Below are 19,503 nucleotides of genomic sequence, written 5' to 3' on the forward strand. Positions count from 1 at the left end.
TGCCTTTCACACAACCACAGTAAAATGTTACGTTGTTCCCAGAGCTTAAGTCAGCAAGAGGTTTACACTTGTGTGAATGAAATTTACAAATTATCACATAAAAAGCACATCTGGACAACTGTTTAAAGATATTGTTTTCAAACTGTGAATTAAGAGAATATACTGTATTTGTTAATACAGACAAATTGCTATAGCATGATTCAACTGTCAAAACAGTAATGGAAAGTATTTGAGAGTTGGTACAGGATGTCAGTGGAGGGAACTGAAACTAGTTCAACTGACACATTTCTACCTTTAAGAGGTTTATTTTCTATTAAAAAAGGAAATAGTGCTACTGTCTTAAATGGAGTTAAAATGCTATTAAATGCCTGTGTTTTGAAACACATCCCAAAGCAATATAATGTTTCCTCCTGCATCTTATTAGCAGTCAAGAAAATTAAAATATGCAAACCATCTAAAAACGCTGCCGAGAGCAGACCAATTTTTATTGTCAGCAAATAATAATTTTTTTTTTCCATAGGCAAGTCTGAACTAGCTTATTATGGTTCATGGTGAAGAAAACATTCCTACAGAGAATCAAAGACACAGAGCTGGAAACTCATTCTCAGCAGCAGAAGGAAAAACTGTCAAGGTTTCTTTAAAAGAATCCTCACTTTTGGTTTAATTCAGTGTGCAACAAATAGCAATCACATATAAACTACAATGTTCATTACCCCTAAGTACACTTTATTCCTACTACTTCAGCCAAATCTTTTATTTCTATTCAAGTTAACATTTATTAATATGCAATCATTTTGAAAATATCCTGGAAATTTTGAAATTCTCTACAGTAGGTTATTTCCTGCCATTGTTTCTCTCTACAGTTCTTTCTACAACCACAGGGACTCCAGTCGAGATGACAAAGACAACATACGGGTTCAATCTTAAGAAAGAAATTGACCAAGGTGACTTCAAGAAACAGATCCTGAATACTAGTAACAGAATAATGAGGCTACAGCAATTTATCTCAACTGTCACACTTCCCATGTAAAACAGGAACATAACCCTGATGCAGTTTTCAAAACATAAACAAAGCAAAATAAAATTCTCAGATTCAATTAAATCTCTGCCAGGTTTTAATCCCCAAAATATAAAGCAAGATGGCTGTTTTGCAGAATGGAACTACACCCTCTTCAACACAGAAAACAGATCCCTTCATGCAATTCAGAGAAAAGTTTTTAAACCTAAGACAGTATATCAGGGAGAAAAAAAAAGACAAGACATGCCAACAGACTTGAATTTTTTTTTCCTCTATTAAGACCTGTGAAGTACATCAAAATGAAACAACACCCTTCACCACTGTTTCATCATAAGCTAGTGTTAGCTTTATCTGACTCTTCTAAGACTCCTATGCTTCTGCAAGCATCATTATTCTGCAATTACCTTATTGGTAATCAGGTGTGAATTTAAAAGACAGAACACAATTCCACTCCATGAGAAACAGGTAAAAATAAAACAGAATCAAGCTGAAGGAACACATGTAATGATAGCACAACTGCTCAAAGAAGGTTGCAAGCCAAGGTAAAGAAGTACAAAAGCACTACTTAATGCAATTTTTTAATTATTTTTTTTTTACACAAATATACAAACAGTTTCCAAATTTTGTATGAGAAAAAAATACCACACAACAATACTCCCAATAAGCAGTCAAGAGAGCCACGTATCAAAAAGCAAGAAGTAAAATAGCAAGTTCATATCATAAAATACAATGCAAGCCATTCCTTCTATTCTTTTTGCACATAAACTTTTCTTCCTAAGTATATGAAAAGAATTCCCTTTCCTAACGCTCAATAATGTGGCTTCACAATATCAATTGCTTAATAACTGCCTGTGCTTAGTGAAGAGATAGATAACTTAGCTTTAAGTATTTAACTTTTCTGGAGTGTTTTTGTGAACCAACCATGCTTTTCTTTTTTTACAGACTTATTTATAAATAGTATAAGAAATACAAGTTCATGTCATTCCCAAAGAGTTGTTTGGCATCATCATTTACATCTCATTTATCACCAAAGCTTCATAACTATTCAGCTCCATATAAAAATAAGCTTTAACTATTTTCTGTATTTTTACCATTAAAAAATTGTGTTCAATTATTTGGGAAGCAAATTTCTTCCCTACTAGTCCAATAAGCAAATTAACTTATGATTTTCAGTTTTTATTAATAATGGGATCCTGGAGTAGACCAGGTTGGGAGGGAACACAAAAAGTCCTACCATTCATTGAAAAGAGACCCTAAATGAAATTAGCACTCTCATCCAATCACATTTTCAACTTCCAGTGACAGGGACTCTATATTTTACTGGGCAGATATATACACTCACTTTCTCCTTCACAAAATCCCAAGAATTAAGATCCTTTATTCTTTGATTTCTCCTCTGCCTTTTAGAAACAACAATATCCCATTCAGCTTCCCATATTGAAAATCTAAGTCCTTAAATAATTAAGTATGAAAGATCATTTAAATACTACAAACACTGAACCATCCTGAAGGTGAATGCAGAATAAATTTTCTGTGGTATCAAATTATCATAGGAGTAAACCACTGTCTAAAGTTTAACAAAAAGAAGTACAAAGACACTTAAATTATTCAGTTTTGAGTTGATTACTTTTTTTCTCCACTTAAAGTTCTAGAATGGTTGGTAAAGCATTTGTACACAACTCACAAATGTAGACTGAAAATGCTTCTAAGGCATCTTAAAGTCCCACCCAGTTTTTCGCCTGGATAAATAACTGTGTTTTTCATGGAAATAACTCTTTAGTCCAAATCAAAAGATTTCTATCTTCCAAAAGTTTGTATTTAAAAAGGACACCATGGACTGGCACCATCCACAGAGCTCTCACAGTATAAAATACACACTCAAGCAACAAATGCATAAAATACAAATCATGAGGCTTCAAAGTGTCCTAATTGCAAGCAAAGGGAAAAAAAAGAATAGCAGATGAAGCAATTTATTTTTTTAATACTATTTTTGGAGAAATGATGGGAGATTTTTTGATGGATCTATGAATTATATTTGTACATGTTGGTCTTAAGGTGAGGATTGCTGCAAGATAACAGCAGGATAACAGCAACTATACTTTTTGTGCAGTTATATACTCATTTATTTACAAATGAGTAACGATCTGAAGTTTTTACCACTACATAATTCATTTGAACATGCACTAACTAGAGAAGGGACATGAAATCAAGACAAGATTCTTGCAGGGAAAGTAAAGGGGATCGCTGGGAATGGCACAGTATGAAGGAAACCTCTCAATACAGCATACATCCACTCTGTGCCTTGTGATTACTATTATTGACTCTATCCAGTTACTCACTGATAACGAGAGACACATTAAAGTATATTTCCTACACAAAAAGTACTTTCAAAAATTGAGAATTCATTTTTGTTTTGCTGTTCAATAACTCTGGAACTCTGGAAAGACCTCTGGAAAAGGTTCAGAGATCCTAATGCCACCGGAATGACCATGCCAGTTTCATGAAAGGCCTAGAGTTTCGTGCCTCTCAATGAGTTTCAGGGGAGGTGAATGCTTTTCTGTCTCCTGAGTCGTGCCTCCCCTAGTCAGCAGGAGTCAATACCATGATGAAGCCATCCAAGAATAATACACATCAATGCACTGAGAACTTTCTTAACAGCTAATACTCTACTTGGAGGTAAAATTGGCTAATTTGCTAATGATCAACAAGTGCTATAGGTAAGAGTACTTTGGCACAGGAGTTATCCCTATGCTAAATCTTCTAAGGAAATATTAGGCAGGAGCTAGTACAAGGAGTAAAAGAGTAAAAGGAGTAAAAGATTAAAAGGTAGAAAATGACGAAAAAGAGACAAACAAATCACACAAACATATAGAAAGAAACAAAGGAAAGTGGAGCAGCTCACTACTCCTTGATCTAGCCATATCTTAGTGTCAGAGGTTATTGTTGTTCTGTTCTTCAATAGTGGAAGGTCATCCAAGATGTGTTGATCAGTTGACAACTAATATACATACACTTAATCATAGTCCAGAGAGAGTTAAGCCTGCTCTTTGCAATGACATTTTCTGCTTTTGAAGACATCAGCAGGAACCCTTTTGCTCCTGCCTTCCAGGTTTCGCAAATATAAAGCAGCAGAAATGAGAGGAAGCAGGGAGATGCCAGCCTGTATCTTGCTTTCACAGGATGCAGTGGTATCATATCCCAGTCTCCTTTATCAACCTGGAAACATGTTCTCCCAGGCCAAGTCTTCAGACAGAAAACATTCTTGGGCCTTCCCTTCCAAAAGCAAACAGCTCTGAACAAATGTTTTCAAATGTACAGCTGTCTACAAAGTGTTTTGATTGTCTCAAGTTCATCTGAGACAACGCGCTCCTTATCAGTGTCAAACACCTAAGATACAGCTTGTTCTTTTAAACCCACTTGGAACAGGCATTTTGTCACATTTCCTTACATCTTTAAGTTGAGAGCTGAAACCACGAGGCCTGAAAGACTATTTAAAAAAGCATATTCCATGACAGTTATTCTATTGTTTCAGTTTGAATACTAAAGCAAGAGACATGGGTAGCTGAAGACCTAGGCTTGGCCTGATTGAAAGTGATCTAAAAACAGTCTTTACATAATCAACGTGATCCTGAATTGACCTCCTTTCACATCTTTCATGCTTTAAATACGCCACTTATTTTTTCAAGTATCTGACTTTAATGACTCTAAAAATCACTCGTAGTCTTTTCATCATCTTCAATGGGTAGGCCTGAATTAGGCCTGAAATTCACTGAGGTGACATACCAGAGGAAAATCCGTATTAAGTGGAAGGTTCCCCCCACCTCCACTATAATACTAAATACTCAGGGGTTTTTGTTGTAGATCTTGTTTGTTTTTTTTGTTTTGTTTTGTTTTTGTTTTTTAATACAAAGAAATAAAACACACAATTTCTAATTTCTTTAATAATAAATTTAATTTAAAAATTTTGTTGTAGACAGTTGAAGAAAGCATTAGCATTCTTACATATTTATAGTATCACATATATATCTAATATATACTGACTTCCTGTGTTCAGTATTATATGAGACTTAAAAACTTTTTACCTTTTTTTCCCTTTCAAGTTTATTATTTCAGCAGTCTGTTTTTCTCTAGCTACCATAACTAAAGTATCTGCTGTGAAACTTGATCATACAGTAAAAAAGATGGATATATTCCCAGTGTGGCCATTCACCATCTGCTAAAGCAAATACACTTAAAGATTCTTCCACAATTGTGATAAAATGACAGCAAATCTAAGAGCACACAGAGCTCATATTCTAAAATGATGATTACACAACTATAGTTTGCATCATTAGGGACCAATAAAAGTCTTTATGTTCCATTTGAATGGCAAGGACCTTTTTTAAAGCAAAGCTGAAATGGGAAAATAACAAAGAAATGGTCCATTCAGCAGTTGTCTTAAATTTCGGAGCACTAGTGAAACAACTTCTTGACCATAATTAGTATTTAAAACTGCAAAGGTATTTTCTTACTTGCAGATTTTATTTTTATTTTTTTTACTGATATAAGACTTGCCCTTTTGCTAAAATTCAGAATTGTTTCTCATTGGGCACATTAATCATGTGAGCACAAGTAAATTCCACATTCTTGACAGCATGAAGGATTCCCTGTGTATTTAGAAGATTGTTACTCAGTTAACAATGGGTGACAGAAATGCTAAATACATAGTTTTCTACTTGCAAGTGAAGTTTCCTGGCAAAGGATGAATAAAATTTAAAACTTGCTATTTCATTAAATAGCCTGTAGCATTTTCTCAATTCTACATGCCTAATATTGTTAAGCAGATACAAAACCTGCATTAAAATACTGTTATTAATAAAGCTTCAATACACTTTGTGTTTACTCGAAGCCTTAGTAGTAGTTTTATAGAGATTACACCTAAGAACCCTACTTGCTTAAAGCCAACGTCAGTAACGTCAGTTTTTGCCAACGTCCTTGACAAAAATATTTATTCTTCTAGAGATTCAGCAGTCTTTGTCTCTAAATGGTGAAAAGGAAAAAAAAAAAAATACCACCATCTGCTCTAGCCCTTAAGGAGACAAACTTTTCTGATGGTATATAGTACAGAATTTAACTGTAACCAAATCCAACACAAGTAAAGAGCAAAAATAAAAATAAAAAAAGTTAAGCATCATAGCAACCAGAGGTTTTTGTATAATTTCTCTTCAGGCTCTGTTTTAACATTTTTGTCATTACATTATCGCTTGCTTTTATTTCTGTTGTTTGTTTCCAATAATTTTAAGAAAACATCAGTGTTACCACTTCAGACAAAGAGAAAACTAAAGGATCTAATTAGATTCCATAGCCCCAAATTTAATTTATTCCATGCTTGAGTATTAGGAAAAGTACATTTGCTCAGTCAACTGACAGAGACTGTTTTTTACTCTCAAGTAATTTTAAACAATCTAATTTCTCCATGGAAAAAAAAAGAAAAAAAAAAGCAGATTTCAAACAACATTAACATCAACATTACTATTACTTTGATATCAGTAGCTAACCTTTGTGATTTCAATCTAAAAAATTCCAAGTCCTGACAATAAAGGGAAAACATATGCTACAACATTCAACAATTCCACACTGTTCAAGCATCTGAAACAAACATTAGCCCTTAATTAGCAGAGTATACTGTATAAGGCTTTCTCTGTTATAAACATCTTGAAGCTCATTATTTTCTGGACATTTTTCATACTTACCTATACCACAACTTCAAAAAAACAGAATACATACAAACAAACAAGACCAACTAACAAATAAGAACAAAAAAAATACACTTCAAACAGACTGAAAATATCTGATAGCATAGGTGCTGGGGAAGTCATCTTTGTATCAGTGTGTTTTAGAAAACAAATGTGAAGGAATATAAAAATTTGAAGCTGTTAACTGAGTTCTAAATTTGAAAGAGGCTCTCTTACTTTTCAAATAGTTAAGTTCTGCTATTTCCGGTAGATTATTTGGTGGACGAGAAGCTGGACATGAGCCAGCAGTGTGCGCTTGCAGCCCGGAAGGCCAACTGTGTTCTGGGCTGCATTAAAAAGGGGTGGCCAGCAGGGAGAGGGAGGTGATCGTCCCCCTCTACTCGGCTCTTGTGAGGCCCCATCTGCAGCACTGCGTCCAGGCCTGGGGCCCCCAGCACAGGAAGGACGTGGAGCTCTTGGAGCGGGTCCAGAGGAGGGCACTGAGACGATCAGAGGGCTGGAGCACCTCTCCTGTGAGGAAAGGTTGAGGGAACTGGCCTTGTTTAGCTTGGAGAAGAGAAGGCTCCAGGAGACCTCACTGTGATCTTCCAGTACTTAAAAGGAGTGTATAAACAGGAGAGGGAGTGGACCGTCTACAAGGGTGGACAGTGATAGGACAAGAGGGAATGGTTTTAAACTAAGACAGGAGAGATTTAGGTTAGATATTAGAAAGAAGTTTTTCCACTCAGAGGGTGATGACGCACTGGAACAGGTTGTTCAAGGAGGTTGTAGATGCCCCATCCCTGGAGGCATTCAAGCCAAGACTGGACTGGACTCTGGCAGCATGGTCTGGTGGTCAGCAATCCTGCCCGTGGCACAGGAGTTGAAACTACGTTATCTTAGATGTCCTTTACAACCCAGGCCATTCTATGTTTGATTCTATGATGATTATAACTACCTATAGAATATCTTAAAGAAATTGGTGAAACTGTACCTACATAAGGTGCTACCAACATTGTTGTTATTTTTGTAACATAATCAATCTTTCAGGTTCCAAAAAGACTAAGTATTCTTTGTTTATACATTAGAAATAAATTAAAACTATGAAACGAGTATTGGTTTTTGTGAACAAGAAATATTTCCATGATACTACTAAGGGAAAAGCAAATAGCAAACCACAAGAAGCAGCTTTTAACTAGCATGTTTTATCTACCATAGATTTACTTTCCCCATCAGTTATAAGCTACTAAAGTCAGAACTGGATGCCTAAGATCATTTTTACATGCTTAATTTTCTCCAGTAGTTGAGAAAAAAGTTGCTTCTTCTCTCAAATAGAATATCATGTACTAGCCACCTTGAATTCAACTATTATGTCAATGCCTTATATATTTATCTACACATTAATGATATTTAAAAGCCAACAATAATATCCATTAATATAAATTTTCCTCAAAACCTAATGATAAAGCTAACATGATTTTAATTAAAATTTTAAAACTATATTAGACAAATCAGTGTGCGTGTATGCCTTAGCTTAATGCTTTGTTATTTTGAACTGTGAAAAAATATATAGCACTTAAATGTCTGCCTGAAAACTAGATTTCCTCTATTTGTAATAAATACATAATTATAAAGTTAGTTGTCTGGTTTACTGCGTAATATTTTTTGCAAGCCTATAGTCCCTCTTATCAGATTAGGTTATGTTTAATTAGAATAATTACAGAGAATTATAGCTGGCATCAAGAAGTATTGGGTTTGGAGAAAATGCAGCCACTGTGGTGACATTAGGGACTGCTGTTGCGTGTTGTTTATGTAGACATTACCAGTTATTATTGTAAATTGCTATAAGGTGCAATTGAGGATTCAGAAAATGTTTGGACCATACTTGTACTATCCTTCTGGCAATGTCAGCCCTCCTCTGTAAGAGGACCAAATCAAGAGAAGAGCAAAGAAAATACACCCTGTGACTCACAGTGCTCTAGTTGCAACAGTAGGCACAATCAGCCAGGTTAGAAGGGAGTGCCCTAATAGTACCTTCTCCACTGATTGTCTTTTGACAGAACTCTACTACTTCTCTTTCTCTTCCTTTGTTGATTCCAAGTCTCCTTCAAAGGTACTGGACGCTACTGGCTGAAGCAGACTATTGTACATCACCTGCTAGCCCTACAAAACCATGCAGAAGCAAGGCTGTTTTTCAGATATCCTTATCCACAGAATCCCAGAATGGTTGAGGCTGAAGAGCTTCTAGGTCCATCAGGCCTGAGCAAAAGCTCCAGCAGGCCACCCAGAGCAGCTACCCAGGCCCATGTTTAGGTGGCTTTGGGAAATCTGCAAGGAGAGAGACTTCATAGCCTCTCTGGCATCCTGTGACAGTGCTCCATCATCCATAAAGCACAGAAGTGCTTCCTGGCATTTAGATATAACCTCTTTACTTCTAGTTTGTGCCCACTGCTTCTTGTCCTGGCACTGCACACCACTGGAAAGAGCCTGGCTCCATCCTCTTCACACCCTTCCTTCAGGTATTTTTATACACTGACTGAGATTCCCCAAGCCTTTTCTTCTCTATGCTGAACAGTTCCCGTTCTCACAGAGTCCTGTCACGTGAGAGATGCTCCAATCCTTTAAATAATTTTGTGAGCACTTGCTGGACTTCTTGATTAAGTCCATGAATCTCTTGTACTGGGGAGCCCAGACCTGGACCCAGTTCTCTAGATGTGACCTCACCGGTGCAAAAGGGAAGGAATACCTCTCTCCAGCACCTGGGGGCAAGGCTCTCCCTAGCACAGTCCAGGACATCAGCAGCCTTTACAGCCAGGGCATGTTTCTAGCTCCTGCCTGTACCTCCTATCATTCCTACAAAGTTCATTCCCTTCATGTTCCCTTGTATGAAAGGAAAGACAAAACAGACACTCTGCCCTATAAAGGACACTTAAAATAGCACCAGTCAACCAAACTCAAGTTGAACTGCAAACTTCATACAGTATTTGGTATATTAAAAAACACAAATTAAGCACTTCAATGAGTACATAAAGTCTACATATAACTCAGTACAAGTATGAACATTGTATACATTTCTAACGAGAAAGATTTCAAGATTATCCAGGTGTATCAATTTGGGATAAGTACTGCACTATATTTGGCATACATGTAGGAGTTGTAATAATTTGTAAGACTGCTCATTAAAATACAGAATTTGCACTCCAATCTCAAGACACTAGAATTATTCTCTTCTTTCCCAAGCTTGTTCTCCCACTTACATTAGGAAAAGAACACTACACTAAATGTAGTTTCATTGAATTTCTTAATGCTCCTACACTCTATCATCACAAATAGGTTTCCAACCCAAATAATCATGTCTACATTATAATCTTGCTTGTTTAAGTCAGCAAGTTGACAGAGACTTTGAAATACAGTTTTCACCATAGACTTCCTTCAACAAATTCATCTTTATTACTAAAATCAGAAAAAAAATATATCTCAAATTCTTCTACCAATAAAAATTTGTTATGTCCACATATCCTTTTCCTTACATGGTAGCAAACAGAAGCAATGCCCCTACAAGCAATTTCAAACTTCATTAATTTTTGCACAGGGATGAACTTGAGAATACTAATTCCTAATCACTATATGAATGCAGAATACATAATAGGTTAGAGGTTATAAACATCATTTATTACAGTGGTGAGATAACACAATCCGCAGATTGAGACTAAAAATATATATTTTCCATGTCCTTAGCCATTCAGAAAAATTTCTTTACAATATGGTTATGGCTTGTTATTCTCCCATCCTACACTGTGTTTAAACCAAAGAAAAGGAAAAATAAACCTCTACACATTAGTAGAGTATGAGTATTACAACTTCAGTCTTCCCATAGCAGATATTCTACATGCAAATCTAGCATTTCTGCTAGTTTAGAGATTTTAAGAAGGTTAAGACAATTTGGAATGATTTAGGAAAAATGTTTGTGACAATTCTTGCACAGCTGCATGAGGGGAAAAAAAACAATGGACAACCATCCAAATTTCATGAGCAACAGAACTCAGGAAATAAATAATGTAGGGACAGCAGATTAGAGCAAGAGTGCTAAAACTTAGTTTGTGGTTTCATAAAACAGTAAAAAGAACCAGATTTCCATTATCTACACTCTCCCTTTTTGACAGAAAATACTAGAAGATACCAAATATTTACCTACCACTCTTTTTTTGCATTCTATGGATGAGTATATACTCATAATATATATATAATATATATAATATATAATGATGCTTTAAAAACATCAACAGGGAAGCCAGCTGACAGACACGGAACAAAGTAAAACTTCTTAGAAATTTCCTGTTGCAGTGAAAGTGCACCAGAACCTCATTCTAATTAACATATCCTAAGTCTCTTTGGAAAGTCATTGAAGATCAACACTGAATAACGAGTATGGATATTCAAGGTTGATATTGAAGATTAAATTCTTCCTAAAGTGAGGTTGATAACACGAGAGACTTATGTTTGCTTTCCGAGTACATAAACTTTAAATTAGACAAAATAAGTGTTAGTGCTTCTAAATGAATGTGTCAATATTTCAGGAATGAGTCTAAGACTACACGGACTTAGGGCATGGATTACCATGAAATATCTTTGGACTAATCTTGTTGCTATCACTGGAGAGGCTAGATCAGTATTCTAGATCTCTCCTGCAGGCTATTGCTAGGATTTAGTTCACTTCAACTCACTTACACATAAATATTAAGAGTAGTTATATGGCTTTCCCCTCCCCCGATGGTAGAAATATTAGAAAATGCACAAGAAAGATCTACATACTTGACCCTAGTATTTGCAAAGTCCGATTGTGAAATACTACGTTACTTTCACTCATGAGATCTCCTGTGTACCATACAAGATTAAAGAATAAAAAAAAAAGGAAACCACAAGTTTCGGATATGAATTTCCTTGTGTCATCAACCTTGATGTTTCTTCCTTCTTTTATTGGAATAGAAGACAAACCATTTATCCATACCCACCCTCAGCACAGCCTGATAATTTTGTAAACATTTTTCAGATTCTACATAAGCCATTTCATAATTTGACATATATACTGTGAACTTTTCCTGGTTGATCTATATCCCTTTTTAATTTGTTCATAGTCATCTCTTATCCTCACTGTTCTTCACAACTCAGTATCAATCAGCAGACTTTTAGTTTTCTAAGTTTCTACTTTTACTTGTTTGTCAGTTATGAACACAGTAGCAAGCATTATAACAGTCCTCAGAAACCTACTCATTAGCTTAACAGAGTTTAACAGATTAGAAGTTTCTGAAAAGTGAAAGAAAAATAGAAAGGAAAATAAAATGTTAACGTCAGAAGGATGATACAGAAACTACTTAAATGTAAAAGTTTATATCTGAAATAACTTTTACTCTAGAAATATTCTATAAAAGTCCTGGTACATACAAGCATGTCTTACAGTCCTGAGAACTCTAGTAAACTGCAGTTTGTCAAAATGATTTAGTGTTTCGCTGTGAAAGAAAAATTTTATAAGAAAAACTCCTAGAAGATCATTGTGAAAAAATATAACTTGAATTACATCATGAAGTTTTTTGTCTCCTGTTTAGGTTTACTGACCTGAATTTAGGAAAAAAGGAAAATGAAGTTAACACAAAAGAGAACATATTACTTAGATTCATCATCTTATTTCCTTCTCCTCTCACCACAAAAGCTGTCCATCACAATACTTTCTCTCTTTTCTTAGAGCCATAGATTCATCTAGGATTGCAAAGACTTTAAGATCATCAAGTCCGACTGTCCCCTAACACTATCAAGACGGCCTTTAAGTCACATCACTTATCAGCATCCACATGCATCTTAAATACCTGCAGGGATAGTGACTCCACCTCTTCCCTGAGCAGACCATTCCAAAGCATAACCACCCTACTGATAAAGGAATTACTTCTAATATCCAATCTAAGCCAGCTCTGGTGTAACTTGAAGACCTTGTGTCATATCCTACCACTTGTCACTTGAGACAAGACTGACACCTACCTCTGTCAACCTCCTTTCTGGTAGTTGAAGGGAGCGCTGAGGTCTCCCTTCAGTCTCCTTTTTTCCAGACTAAAACAGTCTCACTTCCCTCAGATGCTCCTCAAAGGTCTTGTTTTCAAGTCCCTTCATCAGCTTCATCATTCTTCTCTAAATACATTCCAACAATTCAAATCCTTCTCAAAGCAAGAATTCCACAATCAAACAAGTGATTGAGGTGTCATCTCACCAGTACAGAGGGACAATTACTTCCCTACTCTTTTTAGACACAGTTTTCTCATACAACACCATCTTGATATACTCCCTCCTTACGTACCCTCCCCCTCCCCTTTCTCTAACCTTATCCTATACTCCATTGAATAATTAAAAACTAAACCGCAACAAATATGAAAATCGCCAGGACTAATCAAACTAGCAGCCAGTCAGTTGTTCATTTTCCCATTTCTTCACTTCTTCACTTTTGTCAGTGTTGAAATAATAATTTGAAATCACTCTTGAAAATCAAGTTCCTTAGATCACAAAGGAGTTTCCAAAACATTTTCTTAAGTTTTTGGAATCGTCTTCAATAAATGTTTGAAAACATTTTTAAACAGCTGAGGATTGAGAACATCTCTGAAAGAGAATATTGCTCTTGCATTCACAAACAACCAGGTACAGGGCAGTGGAGTTGACAGGTAAAAAAAAAAAAAACAGGACAACTCTACAAATCTACAAAATAGATGTTTCTAACATGATCATGTTTTCTGTGGTTTTAAAAAAAAAAAAAATAAGACTGCTCTACAGAACACAGGAGGGAATCTAAATAAAAAAGAACTACAGTGCAGAATACATTTTTCCTGTACACCAGAAGAAATTCAGATGCATATTCAGTAATTGAAAGAGTTGCATTCAACATCTAATCAAGACATTATAGGAAAAAACTGTTCAGTGTTTGATGCAAGTTTATCTTCCGTACTACAAACACACTAATAAAAAAAAAACTGATGAAAATTACAATAAGAGCAGTGAAAAACTAATTTCTGATTATCTCTAGCCAAAAATATACAATTCTCATACAAATTGGCATGCACATCAGGAAAAGATGATCAGAAAGGTGATACTTAAAACTTCCTGCTTCAATTACTAGTTCATGCCTATGTCCCACCCATATTTAAGGGGAAAATTATGAGCTCATTTAGTTGAATCCACATATTTCCATGTCATACACAGGAGAGAGAAGAACAGTTCACGTAATTTACTGCACAGTCCATAAACCTACAGTGGGACTAAAGTAAGAGAAATACAAAAAATTTAGTGATAAATAATCTTCCTTAAAAAAAAAAGCAGGTACAGGACAAGAATCTCAATTTTTAATTTAGAAAAAACAGCATTTCATGAAGGTCAACCTTCAAAAAGTAACTTTCACTACCTCAAAATGCACTTACCATTAGTTTCAGGCATTTTAGTCAAACATTTGCTAGTGTTTGCACATGTTCCACATGCAGCTTAGCTAGGACAAAATCCTCTGTGATGTCATTGTGAGTTTCAACATATAACTCAAGGACCTCTTTCACCTAGCAAGTCAGTATTCTATCTCCATTCAACATGAAAGTTTCTAAAAGGGATAATCTTCAAACTCTTAAAACTCTCAGAATGCTTAAGAGCCACTACAAATTATTCAGCAAGTAAATGTACAATTTCAACAGCTGTATCTTCTAATATATTATTGTGTATAGTATATATTATATATATACTATTATGTTAATCAAGTACATAGAACATTTGCTTACACATTTTATTTTCCCATCATGGAATATTAAAAACTTTTCTGGCCAGATTACTTCTTTGAACAAGGTTTCTTTCCCAACTTCTCTTATCTTGAATTCAATACTCAAAATTTATCTCTGAGGAAACATTTTTCCTGTCATGGAAATCAACCTGCTATGAAGATTTGAACCCCCCCCTCTCCCCCCCAATGTCAACGTTAGAGAAAAATACATCGTTTAGACTACTTAAAATGAAGTCTTTAGAAAAAAAAATATAAAAATCAATTCTACCCTTCAGTAGATTCATTAAAACTGGCAACATTGAAAAGCATTATTCTCTAAAAGCTACCTGTTTGTTTTAATGCACACTACAAATTTGCAAACGCGTTTAATCAAGGCCAATATTGGAAGAGTTCCAGAAACCTTCAAAGTGCAGGCAAAGTACATACAACACAGCAACTGCAATTGTTGACATCTTCTGTACGATAAGCCTCTTCATCTAAAATCCATCTCTCAGCGTTCCATAGATGAAGACATATGTAAACTTGCATGCTTTGGTAAATATACAAGTGATGTTGACCATCCAAATTCAAAGCGAGCAAGATGCATTTAGCCATGAATAACCTCTCAGTTTACCTACTCATCAACTTCAACATGAAATGTAAGCACAGAACCTGTAGATATACCAAGCCCCTCTGCAGTTTCAAACTGTTTTTCCTGTCAGAGGTTAATACATGTTGGACTTTGGGACTGTAAAGATATTTAGACGAATGCAGTCAACTGCCACACCTCTAAGAAACTGTCAGTGATGGATTATGAAGAAACATTTTGCTTATTCAGGTTTGAAAAGGTCATCACAGCACTAAGTATAAATGAAAATAAAAATCATATAGTGTCTCTGGAATGAAATAACTTTGAGTTGTATTGAAAGCATAGCAACTAGACATCTTCTATAGAACTACTTGAAAACATGTAACCAATAGCTATATTTCAGATACTGATCAGCTTCACTTACCTTTGAAGAAGCAATCTTCATTGTGTACAATGGTGACCTTCTGCTTCTTCAGGCAGGCAGCCCTGTGTACCTCACAGTGGTTTTCATAGAATTCTCCATCCGAGCCACACACGGGTTTGTAGTGTGGCTTGCAGTGCTCCATGCAGACACACTCAGCCTGCCCGCTCTCCCCATTCACGACACAGTGCCTACCCAGGCCACAGTACTTGTTTTCACATGATTTAAAATGTCCATCTTGGCCTGTGTATCCTGTAAAAAAAATAAATAAATGTGGAAGATTATCACAGAGCACAAAAAGCATCTGACAAAATAAAATACATGTTTTGCCAACAAGCTTTCTTTTTATGCACTCTAAGGCTCTTACGAATATTTACAAGACCTTGCAATAAGGACTACCTTATGAATTTAGTGAGGTAGAGAAAAACAGTGAAAAAAAGTACTTATATTAATACTACAATACATACAAAACATTTTACTCTAAGTATCACAGCAAACAACATTGCTTTATTAAGCAGACTTAATTCTATCTACTCAGTTCTTTCTGAATCTTTTTAAAAGTAAGCAGACTTATTCTGAAGTTAAAAGAAATTACTGGTGAGAGTCAGCATGTACACAGATGAGTGTAAGCTGTCAAAAACAACAAGCAAAAAAAAAAAGGAAAAAACATACTAAAGGAATAAAAGCACGTAGATTAATAAACTCAAGAAGAAAAGCACACCTCTAGAACATGAGCCAAGGAACAGTAGAAATGAGCATAACTGAAATAAGGCATTATAATTAAATAAAAGTATATCCAAAGCTCTCTTCCAACCATGGAGGATTCCTATGCGGGAAGGTTTACTTAAATATAAAACCAATATGAATGTAGCTAACTAGGAAGCGTGAACATGACTGGAGAGCCAAAGACACAATCAATATAACACCATGTAACACGAGACGATAGACTGACATTACTGAAGCAAAGAGACTGCTTTTAAGCGTACTGTGAAGTCTGCTGGTAGTAATTTTACATTCTGGTACGATTTCTTTCAAGAAGCTAGCAATTATCTACAATATAGAATCGTATTTCAGATTTCTGAAGTGAGAGCTTCCACTTAGAAACAGGTTGAGGAACAGGTCATTTTCCTGTAACTGTTGACCTGGTCAAGATTGCCTCCCAAAACATAAAATATATAGATCCTATGTAGTTTTGAGATAGTAATTACATTTTGTTTAATTTTATGCTATATCCAAAAAGCTATTTATGTTATGTAAATGGCAGCAAGAGCATTTTATTTTTTACCACTTCCTGACTAGTCTTAGCATAGGTCAGTCTTAAATAAATTTAATTTGTTTATCATGACTAGGTATACTTCTAGTCATTGTCACTTTCAGTTAACTGTAATTAACTGCAACATATAGTAACAAGATTAAATTTATCCATCATAAAGAGCATTTCCTTAATAAATCATCTTTTTAAACTTAAAATTGTCACCGTCAGGTTTTTTGTGTTATTGTATGCAACATAACAATGCATTCTCGAGAATTTAAACAAAATAAACACACTGAGGTTGATGTGTAACAATAACTAGAGCTGGGTAAAGGTTCCTAGGAACCCAGGGAAGGTAGAAACAAAACAGAACAACAACAAAAACAACACTTCTGTGGTGGCAAGTTGACATTTCAGGGAACAGAGCACAGTGGGACAGCAAGACAGATATAGTAAGTGGATGGCTTCTATAAGGAGTCGAAAGTGTCTCAATGAAACTAATTGTATTTGGGTAACAACCAGAGCTTAAGAGGGTTGAAGCAGAGGCAGAGCAGTTTCTGCAGGCCATCAGCCCTGAACTTCCTTCTGCTCATGCAACATGAAAATGGGTTGTCCACGTTAGTATCCTAAAGACAGCTCTCTACTACCTATCATTTATGTGCTGGTGCCATCACATAAAATAAGTGGTAAGGCCAGCAGTAGCTTCGTAGGAAAAATAGGAGAAGGTAATTGCATAGAAATACATCCCTAGTATAGCTTCTGCTGCTGCAGAATGGCACAGACAATTCTTTGCACAGGAAAAGATAGTACAGTGAAAAATAATTCAAAATTTCCACCCACAATTACTAATGCTTCAAGTGCTCAATCTGAGACCATAAATAATAAATACAGCCCTTCACAGTTACTTCTTTTTATTCTCTTAGTGTACACTCCTAACCTCTGAAGCAAACAAGAACTTGATCTCCAAACGATAAATCCTCCTCATACTCTTACTCTTTGCAATACCTTCCTCATCCTCACAATCAAGCTGACCCCATAGAAAAATTAGGAATGAATATATGCCAATGTTAACTTAATAGCTTAAGATTATTTTCTACTTGAAAGAACTAATGAGTAAAAATACTAGCTTGGCACACATTCATTCTAACCAATAATAATCTACATTCTTCATTTCCATGGCAGAAGTCACTTCTGCCATGAGTTCTTCTCACAACTATAGGATTATTAGACCTAAGACAACTGAACTTAGACTCTTTGCTTTTCTGTACAGCACAAATCCCATCAATTTTTGAAGACAAATCTACTATAAAAGTATGTAACCATGAAATTTGGTTTTAATATGACAAATCCTTTTGCTGTATTATTTTAAAGCATTCTGAACACAAAGCTGAGACAACTGCACTAGAGTGATTTTTATACACGTGGATGAAACAGTCATACTAAGCAATATCAGCCTGGGGCTTTATCTTCCCTCTGAACACAAAGTCCTCTGCGGTATGTAGTTGTTCTTCTCTTCTGGGACAGGTACCCAGAACTGGAGCATTAACACCTTAACTCCCACTGCACTACATAATGTTATGATGTGGAATATCGATAACCAAAAATCATAAAACCATTACAACGTCTAATGAAATTTCGTCTTCCAAAGTCCAAGAGTACTTCACAGCACTGGACATGTACGCACATTGCAGAATTAATGGACTTCTTTGGAGCAATAGAACTGCAGCAGTTTGAGAACGAAGTTCATAAATAATTATTTCTGAATTGGTAGGTAGAGATCTCAAACTGACAGCTGTTCTGAATTATTAAGGTATGTGGTGACTAAACAACATACAGTACTGTACACTGCTGTGGAACTAGAAACTGATTCAAGATTTCACTCGGGGGCTTCATTTTAGTATTATAATTGGATACGATGCCTGAATGCAAAACAACTACTTTCAGTGGAGGGAGAACTGTTTCCATTATATTGATACTTATACTGGTATTTCTATGTGTCAACATATACCTATTACATACATCAATAAACAAGCAAGCTTTTCGCTCTAAGAAAAATCTGTATTACTTTGTTATGAAATGTTTCATAAATGCCTCCATTTCATACCATTAACTAATCCAAAACAATACATCTATTTGCATATATAAAATTCTAACCAACTTCAAACTAGTCTGACTTTGACAAACCCCATCTGGAGTACTGCATGCAGGCCTGGATCCCCCAGCACAAATAAGATGTGGAGTCATTGGAGCAGGTCCAGAGGAGGGCCACAAATATTATTGGAGTGCACATCTCCTACGAAGAAAGACTAGGGGAGCTGGGCTTGTTCAGCCCAGAGAGACCCCACTGAGGTATTAAAATACTCACAGGAAGCTTATAAACAGGAGGAATAGCAACTTCATACGTAGTCTTATGGGAATAGGACGAGGCTGAATGGTTTTAAACTAAAAAGGGGGAGATTTAAATTTGATGTTAAGAGCAAATTCTTTACTCAGGTTATGATGAAGACCTGGTGCAGGCTGCCCAGAGAAGCTGCCAATCGCTGGAGACACTCAAATGCCAGGCTGAATGGGGCCCTGGGCAGCCTGAGGTGGAGGTTAGCAACTGTGCACATAGAATCATAGAATTGCTCAAGTTGGAAAAGACCTTAAAGATCATCAAGTCCAACCACAACCTAACCATACCTACCCTAACTCTAACAACCCTCTGCTAAATCATGTCCCTGAGCACCACATCC

At 35.8% G+C, this 19,503-nt stretch overlaps 1 protein-coding gene across 2 annotated transcripts in view; it reads right to left on the minus strand.

Moving 5' to 3' along the window:
• FSTL5 (follistatin like 5) overlaps positions 1–19,503 on the minus strand; it is a 218,517-nt gene that overhangs the window by 135,471 nt on the left and 63,543 nt on the right. For both annotated transcript variants that reach the window (XM_031553001.1, XM_031553000.1), the window contains exon 3: positions 15,520–15,768. In XM_031553001.1, the coding sequence (XP_031408861.1) occupies positions 15,520–15,768 (249 nt within the window). The remainder of the gene's footprint in view (positions 1–15,519; positions 15,769–19,503) is intronic.

This window comes from Meleagris gallopavo, chromosome 4, assembly GCF_000146605.3.
Source record: "Meleagris gallopavo isolate NT-WF06-2002-E0010 breed Aviagen turkey brand Nicholas breeding stock chromosome 4, Turkey_5.1, whole genome shotgun sequence".
Lineage (NCBI taxonomy): Eukaryota > Metazoa > Chordata > Aves > Galliformes > Phasianidae > Meleagris > Meleagris gallopavo.